At 45.4% G+C, this 26,467-nt stretch overlaps 1 protein-coding gene across 1 annotated transcript in view; it reads left to right on the forward strand.

The window, feature by feature from the left end:
• Window positions 1-26,467, forward strand: part of sema3c (sema domain, immunoglobulin domain (Ig), short basic domain, secreted, (semaphorin) 3C) — a 197,438-nt gene that overhangs the window by 126,147 nt on the left and 44,824 nt on the right. The window contains exons 5-9 of the mRNA XM_084330082.1: window positions 785-875; window positions 6,503-6,622; window positions 8,684-8,826; window positions 18,240-18,354; window positions 20,227-20,296. Of these exons, the coding sequence (XP_084186208.1) occupies window positions 785-875; window positions 6,503-6,622; window positions 8,684-8,826; window positions 18,240-18,354; window positions 20,227-20,296 (539 nt within the window). The remainder of the gene's footprint in view (window positions 1-784; window positions 876-6,502; window positions 6,623-8,683; window positions 8,827-18,239; window positions 18,355-20,226; window positions 20,297-26,467) is intronic.

Raw genomic sequence — 26,467 nt, forward strand, 5'->3', positions numbered from 1 at the left:
AACCGACTGCTCCTTGCCTACATTGGCTGTCCACTGCTTCTGCATAGTTAGGATGTGTTGAATGGCAGAGGACAAATGCAGATTCTATTCCAGCGGTTCTCAAACTACGGGTCGCGACCCAAAGTGGGGTCGTTGCTAGGTGACAGTGCCTTGGCATTATTTTTTTTTATGTTCTGGCAACATATTTTGGCTAAATATGCCTTATTTTATGAATGTGTATTTATAACATAGTGCTGTAATCTAAATCTAATAAATTCTAATAAATATATACTAAGTTCAACAACGTGTGCTTTTATTTTGATATTCCTTAATTCCACGTTGAGATTACGCAATACGTTAAGTGTGGGGTTGCCAAAAAAAAAGTTTGAGAACCCCCGTTCTATTTCAAGATAGTTTTACTTCGCATTTGGAACAAGTGAGAAATTATCTCACCCCATTCGCTCATATTTATTTTTTCACTCGTTTTAAGAAACAATATCTTTTGCATGACGTTAGCAGGAAAATTCCCTTTTCCTCTCCCAGATGGAATGTTCTTTTCTAATAGCCCATGGTGGGCCAGTTAAGGTAGACAGCCCAGGACTGCATACTGCACTGCTTTTAAACCAAAAGGGAAGGAAACTCGAGCGGGACTACCTTATGGAACATGTGGAAGGCTCATACTCGTCATATTTTCATATTTTATTGCAGTAGAGGCGGGGGGCGTGGGCCTGGATACCCCCCAAATTCACATATAAAATGCTCTAACTATAAGTCTTACTTCCTAATCCCCCTCTCTCTCCTGTAGGAGCAAGTGTTCCACATCGACTCGCGGACGGAATCTGGGAAGGGCCGCTGCTCATTCAACCCTCAAGTCAACACGGTGTCTGTCATGCTCAGTAAGCGTCCATCTCTATTCTGTATTCCTGTCTCTCTTCACCCCCACACACGTGTCAATACACAGTGACCTTCCCTGGCTTTCTCTTAACTCTTTCGCTACCACAGTCTGTAGTGTGATAGTAAAGGGTTAACCTTCTGTAGTGTGGTAGTGAAAGGGCTAACCCTTTGTCGTGTGGCAGTGAAAGGGTTAACCTTCCGTATTGTCGCAGTGAAAGGGTTAAATCATTTGGTAAGGTGGCAGTGAAAGGGTTAAACACAGACACACACACACACACACACGCACACACACACACACACACACACACACACACACACACACACACACACACACACACACGCTTGCATGGTGGCATTACTATGCCTGTGAGGAATCGTACATTGACTTACAAACCACAATGGATATACATGCCTAACCCTAATGTCAAACCTAAATTCTAAACCTATAACCTTATAACCACGAAACCATCTTATTCCCCATGTAAAGACCAGTCCAAATGTTCTCATAACCAAAGTCAGCTGTCAAGACACACACACACAGACACACACACAGATACAGACACACAGATACAGACACAGACACAGACACACACACACACACAGATACAGACACACAGATACAGACACAGACACACACACACACACACACACACTAGTGGTCTGCAAGGGCCTTGAAATAAAGCCCGAGCCCTGCCCGAGCCCTTGAACTTGAGGCCCTGCCCGAAAATAAGCCCGACTGTAAATAATATTTTAAGCCCTAGCCCGCTGAAAACCCGAAAAAAATTATTATTATTATTATTATTAAAATATAATTTTTTTTGTATTTGTTTTAAATATTCGAAACACGGTTTTATATGAACGTAATAAATAAACAAAACTAAGAAGCATATACATAGCCTGTTTCGCAATGCCGTCTCTCCCAGTGCTCGCTTATATCTCTGACTCACACATCAGCCTCGTAAAATGTATTGAAGGCTATAGAATCTTCTTTGACACACACACACAGGGGCGGACCTTCCTACAGGCGATATAGGCGGTCGCCTAGAGCGCCACCCTTAGGGGGGCGCAAAAAAAAAAAAAAAAAAAAAAAAAAAAAAATTTTTGTGCAGTTTTGGCGCCCACCTCTATATCGGCAACCATTATTTTTACATAAAAAAAATTCTAACATAAGGGAAAATGAGCCAAAAATCTAAAACGGTCGGTCGGTCTGAGCCTCAGCTTTAGGTGTTCACAGTCAGAACATGCTAGAGCGCTGTGCATTGATGGGTATCGGTCAAGTGTTTATAGAATTGAGCGTTGAGGAAAGAAAGACTAACGTTAGAGAACTATGAAGAGGCAAAAGCCAAAAAAAAATACAAAAAAAATACAAAAAAAAAAAAAAAGTGGCGCAGTGGTGAATCTCGCCTAGGGCGCCAAATGTGCTAGGTCCGCCCCGTGACACACACGACACACAATAGCCTACTCAGTCAAACAAACAAACAGAAAACAGAAATCAGATTTCGAGCAGAGCAACGTAATGAAAATCACAACAAAACAGGTAGCGAGTCGAGACCCAGCAAATAATAACATCACTCACCAGACGTCAGCAACGCGTTGAACACCGTTAACAAAACCGGCTACATACTGTACATCCCAAGAACAAATTAAAACGTTCGCCAACTGGCTATATTCCAACACAACCAATCGAGTTGAACTTGTCCCCTAGCTGACTTCTCCCTGCGCGCTGCAGTCCAAATGTTTCTCTGGCGCAAAAGAGAAAGCGAATCTTAAAACGAAGGTTATCCTATAACCCTAGTTATATGGGGAAAAAAAAAAAAAAAAAAAAAAAAACGGCGGTGCCCGGGCCCGGCCGAGCCCGAATTATTTATTAAAAAAAAAGCCCTACCCAGCCCGAACCCGCCGGGCCGGGCCGGGCCCCGTCGGGCCTGGGCAAGGTTGCAGTGCACTAACACACACACACAGATACAGACACACAGATACAGACACAGACACAGACACACACACACACACACACACACACACACACACACACACACACACACACACACACACACACACACACACAGACAGACAGACAGACAGACAGACAGACAGACAGACAGACAGACAGACAGACAGACAGACAGACAGACAGACAGACAGACAGACAGACAGACAGACAGACAGACAGACAGACAGACAGACAGACAGACAGACAGACAGACAGACAGACAGACAGACAGACAGACAGACAGACAGACAGACAGACAGACAGACAGACAGACAGACAGACAGACAGACAGACAGACAGACAGACAGACAGACAGACAGACAGACAGACAGACAGACAGACAGACAGACAGACAGACAGACAGACAGACAGACAGACAGACAGACAGACAGACAGACAGACAGACAGACAGACAGACAGACAGACAGACAGACAGACAGACAGACAGACAGACAGACAGACAGACAGACAGACAGACAGACAGACAGACAGACAGACAGACAGACAGACAGACAGACAGACAGACAGACAGACAGACAGACAGACAGACAGACAGACAGACAGACACACACACACACACACACACACACACACACACACACAGAAACAGACAGAGACACAGACAGACACAGACACACAGACACAGACACAGACAGACACACACACAGACACAGACACGCACACACACACCTACACACACACACACACACACACACACAGAAACAGACACAGACACACACACACACACACAAACACACACACACACACACACACAGACACACAGACACACACACAGGCACAGACACAGACACAGACACACACACACACAGAAACAGAACCACACACAGACACAGACACACAGACACAGAGACACAGACACAGACACACACACAGACACACACATAGAGACACAGACACACACACAGACACAGACACACACACACACACACAGACACAGACACACACAGAAACAGACAGAGACACAGACACACACAGACACACAGACACAGACACAGACACACACACACACACACACACAGAAACAGACACAGACACAGACACACACACACACACACACACAGACACACACACAGGCACAGACACACACACACACAGATACACACAGACACACAGACACACAGACACACACACACAGACACACACACACAGACACACACACAGACACACACATACACACACAGACACACATTATGCATACATCCTCTCCTGTGGCTCCCCCACACTGCCACCTCCTTATCGGTGACCTCGTAAGGTCAGGCCGCACACCCCTCCCGTTGGCCTTTGATCTCTCCCTGGCGGGGGGTGTCGGGTTGCTGTTGACTGACACGGCTCTCGGTGACACACGTCGCACGCACAGCTCTGCTTCCCGACACCCGAGCAGCACCGACCGGGTCGCGTGTATATTTTCCCTAACAGACTTTCACTTCCGCGTTTGGGATGCGCAATCTGATTGGCCACTGACGTTTCTCTCAGCGCCAATCGCGTTACTCCTAACAATCGCACCGCCCAAGTCCGACATCACATCAATATACTAACTAACTAGCAATTCATATAAATCGAAATAACATATTGTTTTCATCTCTCTATATTAACGTAACTAGCTATTCATATCAATCGAAATAACGTATTGTTTTCATCTCTCTATATTAACGTGATTCCATCAACACAACATAAATGTTCAAAACACGACTTCATTATTGTGCAATCTTGCAGTGATTTGAAGCTTATCTCTGCTCTGTTTACGTTGGGTGGACGAGCAGTGAGTTTTAATATTGAGCACGGCATAAGAATAGCCTACCAGTAGCCTAAAAACCGCATGAGCATTCTATTTGTAGGTAATATGCTCTTGCATGTGACGCGACTTTGGGCGTCTTTGGGCTTCAAATTACAGTCAAATCAAATACATTTACAGATTACAATTTTTATTTAATGGTTAATATTTTTGATCAAAAGTAATTTACTGTATTTTTATGGCATTTACACTTAAAGTAGAAAAACAAAAGTAATCTGTAGAATAATACAGTGAATTTCCCGTGATTTAAAAAAAAGTCTACAGTGTACTGTACTTCCCACCCTGGCCAAATAGATCCATGCCCGTTGGCTCTCTCTCTCCAATGGGAGCTGCGATGTTCCAAGTGTCCTCCTCCAGTCAGACAGAGGACAATCTGTGGGTCTGGGTTTGATAAAAAGATGGTCTCTATCTGCGTTACAATCTCGGCGAGACCTTCTCCGTGGCCGTCTGGGTGCTGTCGACACTCTCTCCTTAGAGCGCGCCAGCTTGGATGGAATCCACATACCCCTACCCCCCCCCCCTCCTCCCCCTCCCCACCCCGAAGAACACATGGTGTGGAAATGATGGAATGATGATGTGACATAATATAACAGAATAATAAAAAGCATGGCACGGCTGTGTGGAGAGCACTCTGGCTGGGTCTGTTCACACAGTGACCTAGTGAGAGTGAAAACAGAAGCACAAAGAACTGACTCACTCCACTAAAAGAAATACACATTTTTATAAATGTATTTATTAGACCCCAAGGTACAGTGAAATACAATACACATTCACATTGAATGGCATATTTTGTATTTTCTCCCCCCCCCCCTACCCTTCCTCCTCCCCTGTCCTACCCAATCCTACAAATACACAACAGAAAACAGAGAACATACTGTACAAACACATATCTCTCTCAGTCAACCTTCCTTCTCATTTGTCCTATAGTGTCTTTAGCTTGGTTATGTAACCAATAAAAGGGTTTCAAACTTTTCACTAGACCCCCTTAGGTTGTATAAAATTGTCTCCAAATTTAAAAAGAACATGAGATCTTTGAGCCACAGGGATGCTTTGGGGAATCCTTCTGCGTGCTAATAATGATGCGAAGGCAATGCTATCTATTGTTCTCCTCCTAACCCTTTGATGACCCGGGCCTGGTAACACTAAAGTACATTTAAATAAAATGTTTTTACATACACGGCATCCAAAAACACTTACACTCACAGATTTAAATGCTTATTTACAGTAACACACAGCAGCAGACAAACGCGTTTCAACCCGTGTCCTTCATCGCCGGTGCCTTCACCTCCCCGACAGATGCATGACCACACTGGTCAGATCGCTGTAAACCCACTGGTTAGCGCTCTTCAAAGACAGACCGGTTACAATTTATGCCGCCGCCATTTAGCTCAAAAGTGATGGTCAAGCCGTAGTCTTATGGCTTATGAATCAGTCACCGGAGAATTATGATGCAGGGCTTTGATCTTTTGGCACGCGGGCTAGATGGATTTAAATGAGGCTGTAAATCATGCTCTAAGTCGGTGGCAGGTTTATTGAATAGTGCTTAGGGAATGTTATGTTTATTAAGGTTTTCTGCAAAGCGTTTATTGTGTGTGTGTGTGTGTGTGTGTGTGTGTGTGTGTGTGTGTGTGTGTGTGTGTGTGTGTGTGTGTGTGTGTGTGTGTGTGTGTGTGTGTGTGTGTGTGTGTGTGTGTATACATTTGTGTGTATGTATGGGTGTATGTGCGTGCGCGTGTATGTGTGTGCCTGTGTGCATGCGTGCGTGTGTGTATATGTGCATGTGTGTGTGTGTGTGTGTGTGTGTGTGTGTGTGTGTGTACGTCCAGACCAGGAGCTGTTCTCAGGGATGTACATTGACTTCATGGGGACGGATGCTGCCGTCTTCAGGAGTCTGACTGTGAGGAACGCTGTGAGGACGGACCAACACAACTCCAAGTGGCTCAGCGGTGAGACACACACACACACACTACACACACACACTACACACACACACACACACACACACACTGTTAGGTTAGTGTCCATATATTTTTTCCAGGCACCAGCGTCTTTGTTCAATTGTTCTCAATGAGGAGTGGGTGAGTGTATGCAGCAGCATGGTAAATGGTAAATGGCTGCTTTTTTATATAGCACTTTTATCCAAAGCGCTTTACAATTTGTTACTCACATTTGACCCATTCACTCACACATTCACTCAGACATTCACACACCGACGGCGGAGGCGACCATGCAAGGTGCCAACCTGCTCATCGGGAGCAATTAGGGGTAAAGTGTCTTGCTCAAGGACACATCAACACGCTGCCCGAGAGGAGCGGGAATCGAACCGGGAACCTCCGGATTGCCAGACGACTGCTCTACCTCCGGAGCCAATGTCGCCCCACGCCCCCCCCAGCATTCTGCGGCCACAGAGAGGAGAAGCGCTACACCTTGGCTTCTGTTTTCAGAACGCTCTGCCATGTTTGGGTGGTCGCTTTGAGCGTTTCTAGTTGAAAACCTCTGAACTTTTCTGAAAGTCGCCTCTTTTCAGACAACCAATCATATCATGGTCAGACTGCCCGGTGACAGCAGGAACATCACCAAACTCACCCAAAACAAGTATGGTGGTCATCGTGACAAATACAGTCAAATAACAAAATATACAAGAAAATGCACAGGCGCAAATTGCAATTCTAGTCAAGTCAAGTCAAGTGAAGTAATTTATTTATAAAGCACGTTTAAGAACTCAAGAGCCAACCAAAGTGCTGTACAATCAAAGCATAACATGTCATAATATAAAATACAAAAATACAAAAAATACAAAAAGGCACAGCAGGACAAGACAGTACATTCAGAGAATAATTCTAAACAGTAAGATAACAAATAGTTAACAAATAGATAATGTTAATCAAAAGCAACAACGCTAGTCTGTTATACAACAGTGGTTAGGTGGTTGGTGATAGATACAAAAAAACGTATTTATTTTCTCCAGCGCCCTGCCAGCACTTTTCTGCCAGTAAGAAAATGCTATATGGACACAAGTCCTAAGGCAGACAAAGTTTACGTTTACAACATTCTTGTGGGAATGATTCATAAAGCAGAGAGGTGAAGAAAGGGTGAAATTATGTGATATTTCTAAGAGACTCACTGACCTTGAGGTGGGTTTCTTCTTCTTCTTTGCCACATGGCTTGTTTCTTCTTCTTCTTCTTCTTCTTCTTCTTCTTCTTCTTCTTCTTCTTCTTCTTCTTCTTCTTCTTCTTCTTCTTCTTCTTCTTCTTCTTCTTCTTCTTCTTCTTCTTCTTCTTCTTCTTCTTCTTCTTCTTCTTCTTCTTCTTCTTCTTCTTCTTCTTCTTCTTCTTCTTCTTCTCCTTCTTGAAGCCAGACGTAGACCAGACATAAAAGATTAACCGATGTGTCTCCCCAGTGGGTGCTGGTTACCCCCTTTAGTTGTTAAAGCTGACGTGTCGTTCCACCTCTAGATCACCACGTATTGCAAAGATATTTAGCATGTATTGTCTTTGCATGGATGGTAATAATTTTAGCACCCAGACAGATCAATATTCTGAAGATGTGTATTTTAATGCACCCTAATGTACCTAATGTACAATGTAAATATGAGTTTAATTTGTTGTATTTAAATTTAGATTTAGTCATTTAGCTGACACTTTTGTCCAAAGCAACTTACAAGTTCTGTACAACAGGTCAGCAGGAAGGGCACAACTCTGGTAGCTACAGTAAGTAACATTGTTCGTCAAACAGGGTTGAACTTGGGTGCTACAGTCTTGAGTGCATAGTAGTATAGACAGATTAGCATAGTAGGTAGTAATATAGGCATGGAAGATCACTTAGTAGCAAAGTGCATGATAGTAAAAGACAGTACAAAGGTTAGAATATATATATCATTGTTTTTTGTATAATTGTATAATTCATATTCAGAATATCTGAATCATTCATATTGTGAAAAGATTCCTCAATAACATAAAATACCCCTGCTATACTATTTAAACTTCCTCTGTGCTTTTTCATATAGAACCCATCTTCATCGATGCCCAGTTGATACCGGATGGAAGTGATCCCAACGACGCCAAACTCTACTTCTTCTTTCGGGAGAGGCTCACGGACAACAGTGGGAATACAAAGAATATCCATACCATGCTAGCCAGAGTGTGTCCCGTAAGTTTCTACTAATGAATACAATTTACAATTGAGTCATTTAGCCGACGCTTTTATCCAAAGCGACTTACAGATTGGTCACCAGGTACATCTCAGCTAAGGGTCAGTGGCCAGGTCCACGGACGACAGTTACGGTCTGGACAGCTCTCAGTTTATGAGCCTAGAAAGGGTTCCTATTCACAGAATGGCTTTCTGTCTACAGCCTGCCGGCTGTGGAACTCTCTGCCCAGGGACATCCAAAACACCCCCACTATTGCTGTCTTCAAGAGGGGTGTGAAGCGACATCTGCAACAATAGGTTGCAGTGGGTGCTTGGCCACCACTCTTGAAGAACAGGAACATGACATGCTGTAATAAGGCTCTTTCAGAAAATTGTGTTGTCTATTTTATCTACTTGTTGTATCTATTGACTCTTGTATCTTCTTAACTCTTTCTTTGTGATTTATTGTATTCTTCTTGGGACCATGTTGGAAACAAGTCGACATACTTTCACATGTTATATATTCGTACTGGCGAATCGTGTCTTGCTCTTCGCCATCGAGATGTACCTCATCTCCAGTACCTACTGTACTTCATTAACGGAAAAACAAATGCACCCAGCATCTGACCAGGCCCCGCCCCAGTGCCGTACTATAAGGCCGCAGGCATGGTCACCACTCGCCCTTCCTCTATTTCGTTTCCATCATGGCGGATGCTTACACCCTGTGAACTAGCGTTATGAAAAGTATAGAGAATTGCGCAATGTTGAGTATTCGCCGGAGATTTGCCAACCCCTGGAATCTTCTCGGCATGTTCCAACGGCACGTCGGGTCTGTCCTGGTGTTCCTCGTCTCTTGGCAGCGGTTCGAGGGACAGCGTGCGATGTTTAGCTATCGAGCTAACTCGCACCAGGTAGGCTCTGTGCCATCAGGCATTAACACTTTGGTTGCCTAAGGTTAAATTCATGATATACCATAGATTGCCAGCGCTATTTGTCTATGGAGAAAGTCCCCTTCTTTGCAGGGCTATAACTTTTTAAATTCTATTGCTACATTGCCATTATTAGGGCCCATTCAAAGTCCTATATGTATTGTTCATTGTGTAGCAACGTTAAACTTTTTCATTCACATATTCATAGTAAAGTATGGTCTAATGTATAAGTATGTTTTCATCTCTTTCTGTAGCTTTCTCCAGAACGTGATATATAGCCCCAAATGCATTATATTGATGATGAAATACAGTTTGATGGCAATCAGCGCGATATAAAAAATTCCAACTAGACGTACTTCTAGAAGTTACTACATGTCATCTGATGTTGACCGGATGGGCGAGGGGGCGTTTATAATTCCGTGGGCAGCGTTATACCAATCATCTAATGTGGGTCAAATGTTGATAATAGCAGTTAGTATCGAAGACGGTAACGTTACACGCTGAAACTCACCCCAGTCTCCGCGCGCCGTTGGGCGATCATCGTCGAGTAGAAATCTTATCATTATGGGATATATTTTTACCCGGTCCATCTCCAGCTTGTATAATGGTATATACGTCCAAATCATGTTGTTTATCGAGTTATTGCCAATCGATCACCGTGTAGCGTGACGAGCCAGAGTCCCATGAACTATAGCGAGCGCCCGGAAGTACTACGGTCGTCATGACAACCTCTATTCAACATCCTGTTTGGCGATTGCGCCGATCGGCCACCAGATGGCGCTCCTGAACCGCCAGAGAGCTCAGTGGGTCCTGCTGGTGGATCTCAGGCCAGCGGCGGGGACATATGAATCCGATCGCAGATTTTTGAAATATTGATATAAGGACGCTGTACAGCGTCCCCCGGCAACTTGAGCATGGCCAGCAATGACGTGAAAAGACGTTTCATGGCAGTCAAAGTGTTAACGCTGGTGTTAGTAATGCTGCTTGTTGTCTTGTTGGACAACCGAGTTGTGTATCGGCGCAAGGGGCAGGATGTCTGGGTGAACGTCCCTCTGAGTTGGACGTTTTCCAGGCTGCCCTGGAGCGTGCTGCTAATACTAAATGCTATAATGCTGGGTCACTGTTCTAATGTTCCTCGCTGTGGGATGTCACTAGGCATGACGATGCTGGCGTTGGTGATGTTGATCGAGTTGTCCCGGGAGACAACCGAGTTGTGTATCGGCGCCAGGGGCAGGATGTCTGGGTAAGCGCTGTTGTTTTCCCGTTACCCTGGAGAGCGCGGCTAACGCTATGCTATGCTGGGCTACTGTTTCTGTTTGTCTCCCCGCTGCGGGATGTATGTCTACAGTCTTCCCTTCTCTTAACCATTCATGCTGACGGTCAATCGGTGTCTAATGTGGCAGTATTGCGGGGGGGCTTTGTTTACCTTTTCATGGGTGAATGGGCTGAGGTCTAGGGCTGGTGTGCTGTTTGTGAATATATGAATGATATGCAGGACTGGTTCTTTGGTCCGCATCCCCTTAACGTGTGTGTATGGGCTAGCCCATTCTACAGTATATTGGTTGAAAACAGTGCCCCGCCCGGCCGACGCCATGAGGTGGGTCAGCCCAGCGAGTGGCTGGTGGGCTGTGTTAAGCCTGTACCGCCACGGTATGGAATTGGCAGCGATTAGTAACTTTGTTCGACTTGCTGTTTTTTTCTGTCAAAATGGTGTCTGGTGGCGGGGCCATGAGGGCCAGCCGACGTCGAAACATCGCGCGAGGTGGTTGATGTTATTAGCTTTGACCTAGCCGCAAGCTATAACCGCAGGGACGTTCCCTCCTCAGGGCTCCCCTCTCCGCAGAGGATCTTGGTCTTCCGCTGGAGCGCGGGCGGTATTTGTCCTAGGCCACACACCGCCTCACGCTCCGCAGCCAGAGGTGAGAGCACGGCCTCGTCAGCGACTATGGCGAGGCCCTCGACAGGCGGCCATGTTTCCCCCGTCAGAGGTATCCTGGGCGTTGAGTCAACAGGTGTCCACAAGGCCGACAGCCTTTGGCGGCCGAGGGATCGGCCATGTTGGATGAGCTCGGCTTGGAATATACAAGCCAGCGCCGTCCTGCCGCGAGCAGCCCGCTCTCCAATAACTCCCTCCCCCAACACCAGCGGAAAAGGGGCTCTGATTTGTTTCCTTTGGCTGCGGGCCGCGAGCCTTCGTTGAAGCGCATGCGGCCCCACGTTTCGCTTCTCATGGGGACAGGGGCTGACATCCAGTTGATGGCTGAGCCTGGGTCTGTCCGTGAGAATGTTGTGCTGTCCATCGGCTCCCACACCATAAGCTGTGTTTGGTTGAGCCTGGTGTTACGTCTGTCAACTACAAGTGTTGTCAGCAGGGGGGCTCGAGACCTTTTTGAGGCACACAGTGCGGGCTTCCCCGACCTCGCCTTCGCCAGGCCGGGTATCATGTTGGTGCCTCCCACTCCTGAAAGATTGGCAGTGGTCTCGCAGGCACGCGTGGTTTGGGTGGTAGTAATATCACTGCAGGGCTACATTGTGTAGGAACCCATGGGGGCCTCACACCTTGCATGTCCAGCTGCAGAACAACTCCTCAGCATGTTCTGGAGGGGTGTTCAGTGGGGGAGCTTTTGTCACCTAGAGTGATGTCAGCTTCCCCCGTATCAAACCGGCCCTTTCTGTCGGGGTCCCCCCTTGGGTGCGATTGCCTCGTGGGTAGTGTCAGGGTCAGATGTCCCGACTCCACGGAACGCTCTGCTTGCACGGGTCCAGGGTTGGCTACACACAGCGGGTGGGACCGGGCCGCATATCTACAGTTCCTAGCGGACCTGCGCCAAATGGCGGCGGGTGCGTTGGGAGTATCATCACATATGGCTACAGCAGTACCATATGTTGAGGTGGATGGAGAGAACGCTGAGGCGGGGACTTGTGTTTACACAACCCCACCCGTTTTCGGGTTTGGTACAGACCCTATTGTCAGGGTCACCAGCAGTGACAGCTCTGGTCAACGAGATCCAATCTCTGTGGACGAAGCAAGCCATCGTCGTGGCGTTTTCCTCCCGGTATTCTCTGGTGCCCGAGAAATCGGGAGGGGGGGTTGTCAGACCCATGCTGGACCTGTCCCATGGGAAGGTTCAGCATTTTTTGGATCGTCTCCTACCTGTTGAACACTGTCAGGTGGGGGCCTGGTTCTCCTCCATAGACCTGTAGGATGCGTATTCGCATCCCCGATCTTCCATCCTAGGGCTTACCTACGCTTCCTTTGCAGGGTTTAACGTATGAGTACCAGAGGCTGCCGTTCGGCTTTTCTCTGGCTCCCCGCATCTTCACCAAGTGCGTGGAGGCCGCACTGGGGCCTCTGCGTCGTCAGGGGTTACGAAGTGTATTCTGCCCTGACAACGTTTTGGTCCTTGGCGGTCAAGGTGGATCGTCAGGTCTCATACCAGGCAGGTGGTGGAATTCCTACCAGCCTGGGGTTTGCTGTAGACTGGAAGTAGAGTACTCCTCTTCCCAGTCAACGGGTGGAGTGCTATGGTCATCCCTCGGGAGGTTCCATCCTAGGACGGTTACGGCGCTGTCCGTGATACGCCTGCTCGGTATGATGGCATCTGCTCATTCCGTGGTCCCTCTTGGCCTCTTCTTCACCCCAGGAGGAGGTTACGGAGGTGGTTTTTTTCCAGTATGGAAATAGACCCGGTGAGAGGCAAGTGGAAGCGGCTAAGGTTCCCGTGTCAGTACTGGGGGACCTCGCCCCCTGGGGAGGGCCTGGGGTCCTCACCAGGGGGGTCCCTATGGGCAGTAGGCTGTCACACGTCACGTTTTTCACCGACGCCTCCCTCGCTTGAGACGCGTCGGACCAACGCAGTAGGGGGCAGCTGGCAAGCCATGCTGCCCGTTCTGCGCTACGTTCAATGTGTTGGTATTGAAGGCGGTCCTTCTGGTCCTCAAACGGTGTTTGATCAGGACGGACGATACGACGTCGGCGTCGTATATCGACAGACAGGGAGGAGTACGCTCCCCCCGTCTGCACCGGGCGGCGGGCGGCTGGCTATGGGTGTTCTTCATCTGCGCAGCCTGAGGGCTCTCCACATCCCCGGCAGGGTGAATGTGGGTACAGGTGTGATGTCGCGGGGCGGTCCTCACCCTGACGAGTGGGGATTGCGTCCGGACATATAGTCAGGCAGGTCTGGGACCGATGCCGTGGCCGCCTGGGATTCTTTCCCCCCATACATCTATTGGGTCAGTTGTTGGGGTGGGTACGTTGAGGAGCGCAGGACCTTGATCCTGATTGCGCCGGACCGGGGCGCAGCTGTGTGGTTCCCGGTCCTGATCCAGCTCTTGGTAGCCCCGTCGTGGCCTGTTCCTTGGTCATCGCGGACCCTCTCTCAAGCGCACGGGTCTCTATGTTAGTTCCCTGTGCTGGGCCAGCCGCTGATGGTTTGGCTGGTGAGAGGGTGAGTCTGGAGAGGATGGATCCTTCTGTGGTTGACACCATCCGGAGCGTGCATGCTCCCTCCACTATCGCGGTTTACGCGGGTAGGTGGTGTATGTTCCAAGAGTGGTGTAAGGTGGGGGGCCGGGACCCGGTGTCCTGCCCCCTGGACCCTGTCCTTACCTTCCTTCAGTCTATCCTTGATAGACTGTCGGCTTCAACGGTGAGGGTATATGCTGCGGCTATATCCTCTTGTCATGAGGGGTTTGAGGGCGTTGCGTTGTTCGGCCACCCTCTTGTGAAGCGCTTCCTGCTTGGCGCTCGGCGCCTTAAGCCAGTGAAACGTTTTCTGGCTCCGAGTTGGGATCTTCAATTGGTCCTCGTCGGTTGTCCGAGGCCCCGTTTGAGCCTCTTGAGCAAGCGCCTTTGGAACAGCTGTCGTTCAAGACTGCGTTCCTGCTGGCCATCACCTTCGCTAAGTGCGTGGGTGATCTCTGTGCTCTCTCGGTGCGGCCTGAGTGTCTGTCTATTCGTTTCGATAGCGGTGCCACTCTGAGGCCTACTCCAGTCTTCATGCCAGACAATATCCGGAGCTCTTTCCGCTCCAGGGATATTATGGTTCAGGCGTTTCAACCGCCTCCTCACGCTAGTGAGTTAGAGGCGAGCCTTCACCTGTCATGTCCGGTCCGGGCTTTGGGGATTTACCTCAGCCGGCCTCAGGGCTACCGATCAGCTTTTTATCTGTTATGGTGGCGCTCACGCTGGTAAGGCACTGTCGAAACAGCGCCTGTCCCATTGGTTGTGCGAGGGCATTGCCCTTTGCTACACGTTGGCTGGGCTGGCCCCCCTGGGGGTGTCAGGGCGCACTCCACTCGTGGGGTGGCGGCCTCTGCCTCCCTGTTAGGAGGGGCCTCGGTGGAGGACATCTGTGCTGCGGCTTCATGGTCCTCACCGGGTCCCTTCGTAAGGTTTTTCCTCATGGACATGACCGGGGGTTCTGTCTCCCAGGCGGTTCTGAGGTCTGGAACCTCTCCTGCTTCCCGTCTTTCGGTGGGGTAGCAGGGGTGTGGACCACAAAATGTTGTGTCACACGTGGTCCCGCCTGTGCTGTGCGTTTGGAGGTTTCTAGTTCCCTCTTTTTTGCACTTGGGTGGAGTTGACTGCCGCCCCCTCTTCACTAGGAAGGAGGGGTGACGGGACTCCCCTCCCCCCTGATGTGGGCTTTCGGGTCCTCAGGGGGTGCATTTGTCGGTCCTCGCGTCTGCTCTGTCCCCATATCTCGATGGCGAAGAGCAAGACGTGATTCGCCAGTACGAATATATAACGATAGGTTATGTATATAACCTAGTTATATGAGTACTGGCTGAGCGTCTTGCTCTTAGCGCACCCTGAGGTCCCTTGGGAAACTTTTCGGATGGAAACTTTTTCCGAGGAAGGGCGAGTGGTGACCACGCCTGCTGCCTTATAGTACGGCACTGGGGCGGGGCCTGGTCAGATGCTGGGTGCATTTGTTTTTTCGTTAATGAAGTACAGTAGGTACTGGAGATGAGGTACATCTCGATGGAGAAGAGCAAGACGCTCAGCCAGTACTCATATCGTTATCCTTGTACCCCTTGTTTTTATACTTTTGTATAAATTGTATGTACTAAATAAAAATCAAATCAAATCAATCATTGTTCGTCAAATAACATCGAGCTTGAGTGTTACACTCTGAGTTTCTACTTTGAAATGTACTTAGGTACTAAAAAGTTAAAGTAAAAACCTTTTTTCTGACTGTCTATTCTTCTGATAGCAGGTGTTTAATCAAAGATCCCCGCTTTCTAGTCTTGCACAAGGACCAATCAGCATGGGTATGGGCGGGTTCATTTTCCATTGATGGGGATTTGATTGGCTGTTTTTAAATAAAGCGCGGCCGCAGGATTAATAACGTTAACGTTAGTTCGGCCAGAGAAATAAATATACGAATTAAAATAGTTGGATGCAAGATTTGTACTTTGTACTTTGTAGGTCTCCATTTTAAATGTAAAGAGTAAAAAGTCTTTTTTTCTCTGAAATGTAATTGAGTAAAAGTACAAGTCTACAAACCTATACTAACAGTAGCCTACATTTCGCAGAGTAAATTTTAGTCAAACTGAGTCCATTTGAGCCCAAGTGAGTACAATTTTACTCAGTTTGAGTAAAATGTACTTAGTTTGAGTAAAATTTAATCAGCGAAATTTACTGTAGAGTATTAGGGTACATAATAGTAAAAAATACTAGGGTTATTTATTTATTATGGTATTATTTCAGATATTGTCTGAAGAGGTATGTTTTTAGTCGACAGCAAAACATTGGGCGGGTTTCAGAGTCCATTCCACCGTCGTGGAGCATGGACTGAGAATAGCCTGCTTCGTTTTGATGACCCCCTCCCCCAGGAGCCTGGATAGGAGTAGGACAAATAGACGAGCAGGAACCGTATTTTTATAAATAACAAAATAAATGGAATAATAAGAGATCAAAGGATAATATCTCAAATGTGCAATCGAATGTGCAGTCTATTTCCTCTGGTCTAATGTGTTGACCAGGCCTGCAGGAAAAGGCTGTGTCTGTTATAACGTTTTGTCTTGGTGGTATTTGGTTCGCATCAACAGCACATTATGTACAAAGGTATGTTAAATGTTAAAGTGCACAGAGACAGTCCATGACATGCCATGGAGAGTAGGGCCATATACATAACATGCTCCACATATATATACACTGAAACTATAAACACCCGTTAATTTCACAGCATGGCATAATATGTCTCTGTGTCAATGTAATGTATGCAAGGCACTCAGAATGATGAATCGGTTGAATTAATCTGAAATTGACTAAGAAGGTCTTGGTCAGGGGTGCAGTCGTAATATCAGAACTGCCTGGGCGCCACGTGCATGTGCATACATGTTTCCTCGCGTGCCGACAGAACAGATGATTATTATGCATAAATAGTAGGAAACATGTTTGTATAGGAAATTACTAGTTTTAGTTTAGTTTTTGTAAATATTGCCTTGAAATAGAGAAGCTGAAAAAGGTAGCAGGATGTAGCCTTCAATATATAAAGAAATTATATTGTCAACAGATATGGTTGAAAAACAAACAATGTTTTAAATGTAACTTAATGCCTCATCCTTCCAGTCGGGACCATTTGTCACATAGTGAGAGCTCCACAGATCAAGCAAACCCCCACAGGGCTTGTATTTTGGTTTTGCACTTCTCGTTCTTTGTTATGTTATTGGATTCCTATTATTATGCAAAGTCTAGGTGATAGATAAGTGCCGGTACTTGGCGCACGGCGCGACGAGTCGAGTGCAAGTTGTGAACGCATTTTTGTGTGCGTGCACATCTGTGCGCGTACTTCTTCTCAGAAAACTGCTGGGACGGCGTGGTACCGCGTGGGACCACCACTGCACCACTGGTCTTGGTAGATTGAGACAGAACCAACCGATAATAGACTAACAAAGTCTAGGTAGACTCAGACCGAACTGACCAACTAATCGTCTAAAAGAGCGGGCAGCCCTACAACCCACACAGGACACACAGGGATTATAGAGGTACTCCTTCCAATCATCTAATAATTATACTACTTGTCATTTCTGCGCCCTGAGATGGAGGTTTGCCCTGAGTGGGAGGTTTGATTTGAAGGGTCAAAGTGGGTATCAAACAGGAGGGAAGACTGTCAAGTTTTAAACTGTGGATACCAAACAGAGAAGGTAAAGATGACTAATCCAGAACAATTTTATTGCACTGTAAAAAAATTATTTTATATGTCTGCACTTTATGTGCTCATTTTATGTCTATTCTATTCTACTATTTTATTGCACTATTTTACTCTGTCTATTTTATCTTACTCTTTTTATTATTGTCTATTTTAAACTGAATCAAACCACAAGTTGGCCTGTTGGGATGTTAGATCCTAATGTGAAAAACTGTGATTTTATAGGTCTGCACTTTATGTGCTCATTTTATGCCTGTCTTTTTTCTGTTGTGAAGCACTTTGAGCTGCAGTTTCTGTATGAAAGGTGCTACACAAATAAAGTGTAATATTATTATTATTATTTCAGAATGATATTGGAGGCCAACGGAGCCTGGTGAACAAATGGACGACCTTCCTGAAAGCCCGGATGGTCTGTTCTGTTTTGGAAGAGGACGGCACTGAGACCCACTTTGATGAGCTGGGTGAGTAGAGACAGACAGGTAGAGGACGGACAGTGTACATGAACACATTCAGTGTCAGAGGTCGCTGTGTGTGCCAGCGCTTTAATGAATGGGGATACATGCCGGTGTTTGCCGGGCTAAAACTATATTAAATATCGGATATAAAACGATTGCCCATTTGACATCGAGTATCTATCGTTCAATTCGTGAAAAATAAAAAATAAAATGCATCCATACATTCCCGTTTTATCCCGTGGGGAATATGAGTATAGTTTTAGAGTAATTCTGTGTAATCCCAGGAAACGCCGCTAAGCAGCATTTAGTGCATTTCACTAGAAACCGTGCCATTCCTCGCCTGGATCAACAATCAATCTGAAATCAACGCTATATTATCAGTATTATGTTTCATCATGCATGCATGAAAGGGTGGGGTGGGGGGTCTATGCTTCGATCGTCACCAACGGCATACGTTATGGAGTAACCTTACAGTAACACTTTCTGATCACAATGAAGGCATGCTCGGATCAACGCAAGATTGATACCATATAGCCCTTACCTTGACTAGGATGTACTGCAAAAAGAATATTCCAATTATCTGATTGCCATTCCAAGTATTGATGTCGATCGTGTTGCCAACATAATCCACCAAAGAACATGAATCTGCAGTGCTTGATTCTCCCCAATCCATGTGTTATAAACGTTACTCCTGCCTGACAAGGAAAACCCGGACCGGACTTTTTAGATTCTGCCAGAGAGATTCCAAGGATGTGCAATACCGGCAGCAAGGTGTTAGGCGGCGGTATTGGACGTTTGCGATCTCAGACCCATTCCCAATGATAACATCAGGCTCCCTCGATGGATTATGAATGGAAATAGCGAATAAAAGAAATAATGACCAAAACCCGACTTTTCTCGGGTTTGGCACTCAAGAGATGGCGAGTTAACCCGATTTATCTCGGGTCTGGCGTCCAATGTGTTAAGTGTGGGGTCGCCAAGATAAATCCTAAATAAAATGGGGTTGTGGTATAAAAAAATTTGAGAACCCCTGATCTATGTGTTGTGTGGAACACGTTCAATGCACAGTGTAATGTTAAATCATCAGGGTGACTAACCTGGTCATCGAAACAATTATGAAAGCTTACCTTCTGAAGATAACACGGTTTTCACCCCAAATTCAGCGATAACTCCCTTCCTGCACAAACAATCCCAAACCCACTCAATCAGTTTAATCTGGAATCAGACAGCACTTTATCATTTTTCACAAGACAGCACTTTATCACTTTTTCACAAGTAAAGACTGAACGTGTTTTTCTTTAGGTGTTGTCTTTGGTCAGCTTACTGTGGTCTCTGGGCAGACTCTTCCCATGTGGTCGCTGACCTGGGCCGTGTAAATGGAAGCCATCAGCTCACAGCCCCTCTCTCTCTCCTGCTCTCCATTCAGTCTGCCAGACTGTCTGTCAACACAGACATTTATTAATTCATACAACATCCACCTCTTCAGTAGTCGTCTGCTCCGAGAACGACGATAAGGCGCATAATGAATACTGATTCCTGTGTGTGTGTTTGTGTGTGTGTGTGTGTGTGTGTGTGTGTGTGTGTGTGTGTGTGTGTGTGTGTGTGTGTGTGTGTGTGTGTGTGTGTGTGTGTGTGTGTGTGTGTGTGTGTGTGTGTGTGTGTGTGTGTGTGTGTGTGTGTGTGTGTGTGTGTGTGTGTGTGTGTGTGTGTGTGTGTGTGCGTGCGTGCGTGCGTGCGTGCGTGCGTGCGTGCGTGCGTGCGTGCGTGCGTGCGTGCGTGCGTGCGTGCGTGCGTGCGTGCGTGCGTGCGTGCGTGTGTGTGTCTGTGTGTGTGTGTGTGCGCACACATGCACGTTCCTCCATGTGTTTTCCCTTCCAGAGAGCGTGTTTTTGCTGGAAACCGACCAGCCCAAGAGCCTTCTGGTGTTCGGGGTCTTTACATCCACAAGGTGAGGCCAACAGTAGCTACGCCAAGCCCAGCATTCCTCCGACAGCCTTCAGCTAATAACTAATAATAGGAGGATGTCACTAGGAACTATGCAGATGTGTCGAAGGATCTTCTTACAGAGTGGCTTGTTCAGGTGATTGTTAATGTGTCTCTGGGGCTTGGCCTGTTTGGCCTCGATGCTCTTTCCTTATGGAGAACACTGATACCTGTACCATCTTTGCTGACCAAGTACTATAAATAAATACACAGTAGGGGAGACCGGGGCACAGTGGATCAGAAATCTTATATTTCAGCTTTTTTCCTGTCTTGATGACAGCATGGTTCTGGTCTATTGTGGAATTGATAGCAGAATATGTTCTCTATAAAACATGTCTATCATATCCTGCCAACTGCCAAATATGAGATGCTGAGATGGGGTTGAATGTAAAAATATATTTGATCCACTGTGCCCCAGTAATGGGGTACAGTGGATCGCTACCTGGGGCACTGTGAATCAGTCCAGATATGATACATTATTTTTTCACAAACAGCATCTTTATTGTGTGAACGAAGCAAAACTTTCATGTACAAATAAGACATGTCAACAATAGACATATCAACCACACCAACAGTTGAAAATACTGAAACAATATGAAATGTTTTGCTATAGGCCCACTAGTAGCCTATGTAAAACCCAGCGTAGTGCTGGGAACTTTCGCACACGAATCTGACACATCCTGTACATTTGGGAAAATGAATGTGAATGATACATCATGGTCTCTGACTTCTGTCTGTCCAGGTTTACTGATGTACAAAGGACCCCTCCTGGCTACATTCCTATCTGTGAACAAGATAATCACGGCAACACCTAACATTGTATTATTTTCATGGTTATAATGAAAAAAATGCATCGCAAACTAAACGCACAACAGTGCTTCAACATATTATTCAATATTGAAAATCATCAGTTGCAGATGCTGAATTGTTTTACAATACCTAGTGCAGCATATTTGAATACAAGGAGAAATTGACTGGAAATATCATATGGCGTGCAACACGTGCTGTGCCACCATGTTGAATGGGGTTGGGCAGCTTTGCTACAACATCTTCAAACAAAACTTCTGATATGTCATCGATATTTGGGAAAATGAACGTGAATGACTTTGGTTTCTCACGTCGCATAAACTTCACTTCAAATGTGGTTTCATCAGCATCCACAATGCGGCTTTGGACCTGCCCTACATACATTGCATTGGTTTTCTTTGTTGCAAACTTTGTCAACACAAAATCTGTTGCATTCAGAGCATTGCTATCCGGCAATTCTAAATCCTCTAGTCCATCATCAAGGTCATCATAATCTGATGCGTCATCACAAAGTCTTCTCGCATCAGCATCCGCGTCAGAGTTTGACGTGTCTCCCTCCATATCATCATCGAATTGCAGCTTCCGCTCCTTCTTTTTAGCTACTTTTGGCTTTTTAGACTGTTGACTGCCTTGTTTATTCTTCTTCCTTTTGCTCTGCTCGTTGGCTGCCCTGATTTGTTCTTTGATTGGAGTGTCTGTCAGAACAAGGGTTTTTCCCTTATTTTTTCCACCTTTGTTTTTGCGCGGTGGTGCCTTTGGAAAAGGGCTGATTTCTTCTGGTGTGATGATAGGCCTACTCAATTCTGTTGAAGTTGAACCAACTGCTTCGAGTGCCTTTGAAGATGTTGCGGTGTCATCTGGGTCTTCATGTGAAATTTCTGGTGCAGGTCGATGAAGTTCTTTGGCTGGTTGTGGAGGTTCTGGATCTGGGTCTGAAAGCTCTGGTGCTCTCTGTGGAGGCTGTTCAGCTGGATGAGGTGGTTCTGGGACTTCAGCGATTGGCTCTGCAGATTCTACTGCAACAGGTCGATCTGTTACATATGAACTGAGGAAATCATCATCGCTGAAGATATTGGGGTTGAATGGATAGATGCCAGATACTCGAAAACCGGATGTGATATTCTTTGGAGTGAAGGCTAACGGGTAAGCATTGCCCACTATCTGAGCGATATCATGGATTGTGATAGCTTGACCGGGGTGGTTGAGCATGAAAGCATTTGCTGCCTGGTTGAAGAATGCCTTGAAGGGTCCGTACACAGATCGATCCAATGGTTGCATTTTGTGGCTGCAGTGTGGTGGCAGAGTTAGCATAACCACACCGTTGTCCTTGGCAAGATCAATGGTTTCAATCGATAGATGGGTGTCATGGTTATCCAGTATTAGCAAAACTGGACGCTCCTTGGAACACTTGGTTGACTGGATGAAGTGTCGCATGAATGCTGTGAAGTTCTCAGTAGTCATCCATCCTGTATTATGGGCAGCTCCAACAGTCCCTGGTGGAGCACCATGGATCATTGCATCTTTGAAATGCACTCGAGGGAATACCATAAACGTAGCGAAAGGTTCGGGAAGCGCTTCATGTACCGTGAAAACCAATCTTCGCCAGCCAAACGATTTGTACTCCAGGATTCTGGGAATGTTTTTCCATTTCTAGCAGCAAATTCATACGCCAGCACACAAACTTGTTTTCGCGTCAGTCCATACTGAATTTTTGATGCTTTGATCAGATAATCCTGCAGAAGTGTCTCTTCGGCATGCGTCAAAACCTGGCGGCAATTGTACTTTGGTGAGTATGCCATTGAATCTTTGCTTTCAGCATCTCGTGCCTTTTCCACGTATCTACGTAGAGTTGAGAACTTTATATCGTCTGTTTTACAAACATTGCGAATACTTTGTCCCGTGTCAAGTACTTTCTTGACGGCCTCTTTCATTTTTTCATTCAAATTACCAACATGTGCTTGGTTTCTTATTCCTAGATGATCTATACTAAATCACAAAAACAAAAGAAACCCGAAATTTTACATTTGATGGTACAAAACAGGGATTACCTTTCAATTCTTCACAAAGGTGTGTTGCCTGGAAATTAAGCACGTTTTTAGCTATGAATTAACCAGAGGCACACACTGATGACATCATCAAGGCGTTCCTATGTACAAGTTCCTATAAATAGCCACTGATTCACTGTGCCCCTTGAGCCACTGTGCCCCGGTCTCCTTAGAATGTGTGGTATACAGGGGTGTAAAGTACTTGAGTAATTGTACTTTGTTACAATACTTAAGTACAGTTTTTGGGGGATTTGTACTTTACTCAAGTATTATTAGGTTTGTATACTTGTACTTTTACTCAATTACATTTCAGAGAAAAAAAGTTCTACTTTTTACTCGTTACATTTAAAATGCAGACCTACAAAGTACAAATCTCGCAGGTCCAACACTTTTAATTAGTATATTTGTTTCTCTGGCCGAACTAACGTTAACGTTATTAATCCTGCGGCCGCGCTTTATTTAAAAACAGCCAATCAAATCCCCATCAATGGAAAATGAACCCATACCCATGCTGATTGGTCCTTGTGCAAGACTAGAAAGCGGGGATCTTTGATTAAACACCTGCTATCAGAAGAATAGACCGTCAGAAAAAAAGCTTTCACTTTAACTTTTTAGTACTTAAGTACATTTAAAAGTAGAAACTTTTTGACTTTTACTCAAGTGTGTTTTTAGCCAGATACTCTGACTTTTACTTGAGTACGATTTTGAGACGGTAATATACCCATACTTTCACTTAAAGGAAAACTCCAACATTTTGGGAAATTAGCTTATTTGCAATCTACCCTGGAGTTAGACAAGAAGATAGATACCTTTTTCTTCTCTGTGCATGCAGTAGGAGTAGGAAGACGTTGGGAACTAGGCTAATGGAGGAACCTACTTCCAGTGACTGACGCTAAGCTAGGCTAACGGGGCACGTCTTCCTACTCCTACTGCATGCACAGAGAAGAAAAGGTATGTATCTTCTTGTCTAACTCCAGGGTAGATGGCAAATAAGCTAATTTCCCAAAATGTTGGAGTTTTCCTTTAAGTATAATTTCTGGGTACTTTTTACACCCCTGGTGGTATGTATCGGGGTGTAGGATGGACTAGGTTTAGATCAGTCAAGCAGGGCTGTACACAGAGATGTCAGTTAGCAGGGGCTCAAGTAAAAAAATATATATATATAATTAATAGGATAGCTCTTTTTGATGGATATCTTGCCCTATGAACTAGAATATATCAATTTACTATAGAGGAAATTAAACAGGAGTCTGTGGGCCCTTGAAGTGTGAGCCGTAACCAAACCTGGATTATCCTGTGCACGCACAATGTTGATTAGTAGATTTGTGTATAATCAATGGAATGTTTTCTATCTATCACCAAATTTTTCACACCATCATTCGTAAAATGTGCAAAAAGATATTATTATGGAGGCTGTTTGATCAGATACTATAGGTATGTTCTGCCTGCAGTGTGGAATGCTGACATAGGGTGTGTTGAATTTAAATCTAAGCACTGCTGAGAAAACATTGCAAAGGGAGGTGCAGCCTGTGGTCAAGAGATTGATTTATTTTCTTCTGCTTTCTTCTGAAATATCCTGTCATTGTGATAATTATGGGTAAAACAGCATATTCTGTATATTCAGGAAGAATATGCCAACTTGGGTTTAACCCCTGAAGCCCGACGGGCCTTAATATCATGTCATAAATAGATCAATACAGTCAAATGTAGCCAAGAGTAAAGACCATAACCCTAACAGCAGTAGACGACAGAGTACAGCAACTTGCAATGGGCCTGGTCTACAAGATACACTACGCGACCAAGGTACCCATGTACATGTCAAAATACTTCCCAAAGGTCAGTGAATACCACGATCACAACACCAGAGGGAGCTCCACAAATCATGTAAAACCCAGATTCGGCTCAAACAAGGGACTAAACACGTTTCGCAATTATGCCACATCAATGTGGAACGCCCTACCTAAAGCTGTAAAGGAATGTGAATCACTACCCACTTTCAAAAACACCTACGTAACTGAAAGAGGGCAAATGCATTTTCCTCATGTAGAATTGCTTGTAATTCTGTTTTTATAACCAACACTGCTTTTTTCAGTTCTAAATTGTCAGGGTCCAACATATGACTAGTTTCCAAGGACTTAAGTTCAGTTCACTGTATAAATCAGAATGTTGTACGAGTGAAGAGGAAATGGAAAACATTTTCAGAGATATAAATCTCCCAACCCTCTCTGAAGAAGAAAGGGAATCACTAGATACACCTATCACGGAAAATGAAATTAAATCAGCTATCAAATCCCTCTCAACCGGTAAAACACCGGGTGATGATGGTTATACAAGTGAATTTCTTAAGTGTTTCCAAGTCACTCTTACACCACTTCTAATATTGCTGTTTAATGATATAGTGGCCAATCAATCCATGCCGCTAACCATGCGGCAAGCTACTATTTCATTGATTCCAAAACCTGGCAAGGATCACTTGCAAATGTGTAATTTCAGACCTTTGAGTATTTTAAATAATGATTATAAGTTGTTTGCGAAGGTCCTTGCAGGGCGATTGGAAAATGTTATAGCCTCATTGATTCATATTGATCAGGCTGGCTTTGTAAAGGGTCGTTTAGCTTCAAATAACATGAGGAGGCTAATGCATGTCATGTCAAGGGCGGGGGCCTCCCATCATCCAGCGATGGCAATATCGCTGGATGCTGAGAAAGCCTTTGATCGAGTGGAGTGGAAATATCTGTTTTATGTACTACCTAAATACGGATTTGGTCCGGTTCTCATGAACTGGATAAAGGCACTTTACCATGAACCGGTTACGTCAGTCAGAACAAATGGTATAAGGTCTGATCCATTCCATCTCTATCGATCTACCCGCCAAGGATGTCCGGTTTCACCGCACATTTTTATTCTTTCCCTCGAACCACTTGCCTGTGCTATACGTGCTCATAAAGAAATCAGTGGTATTCGTATTGGTAGTTGTGAGTATAAGGCCAGCCTGTTTGCTGATGACATATTATTAACACTAACAAATCCTAGCCATTCCATCTCTCAAGTGCTAAAGCTTATAGATACATTTGGTAAATGTTCGGGCTATAAAGTGAATTATAGTAAAAGTGAAGCTATTCCACTTAACAACCTAACTTTTCAATCACATCTGGGTTCTGCTCCTTTCAATTGGAAGCCAAAAGGAATTAAATACCTGGGAATTAAAATCCGATCTCCCATTGAAAAAATGGTTGAGTTAAATACATCTGACCTTTTAAAGAATATAAAGGAGGACATCAAAA

The sequence above is a fragment of the Notolepis coatsorum genome, assembly GCF_963971535.1.
Source record: "Notolepis coatsorum genome assembly, chromosome: 15".
Taxonomy (NCBI): Eukaryota; Metazoa; Chordata; class Actinopteri; order Aulopiformes; family Paralepididae; genus Notolepis; species Notolepis coatsorum.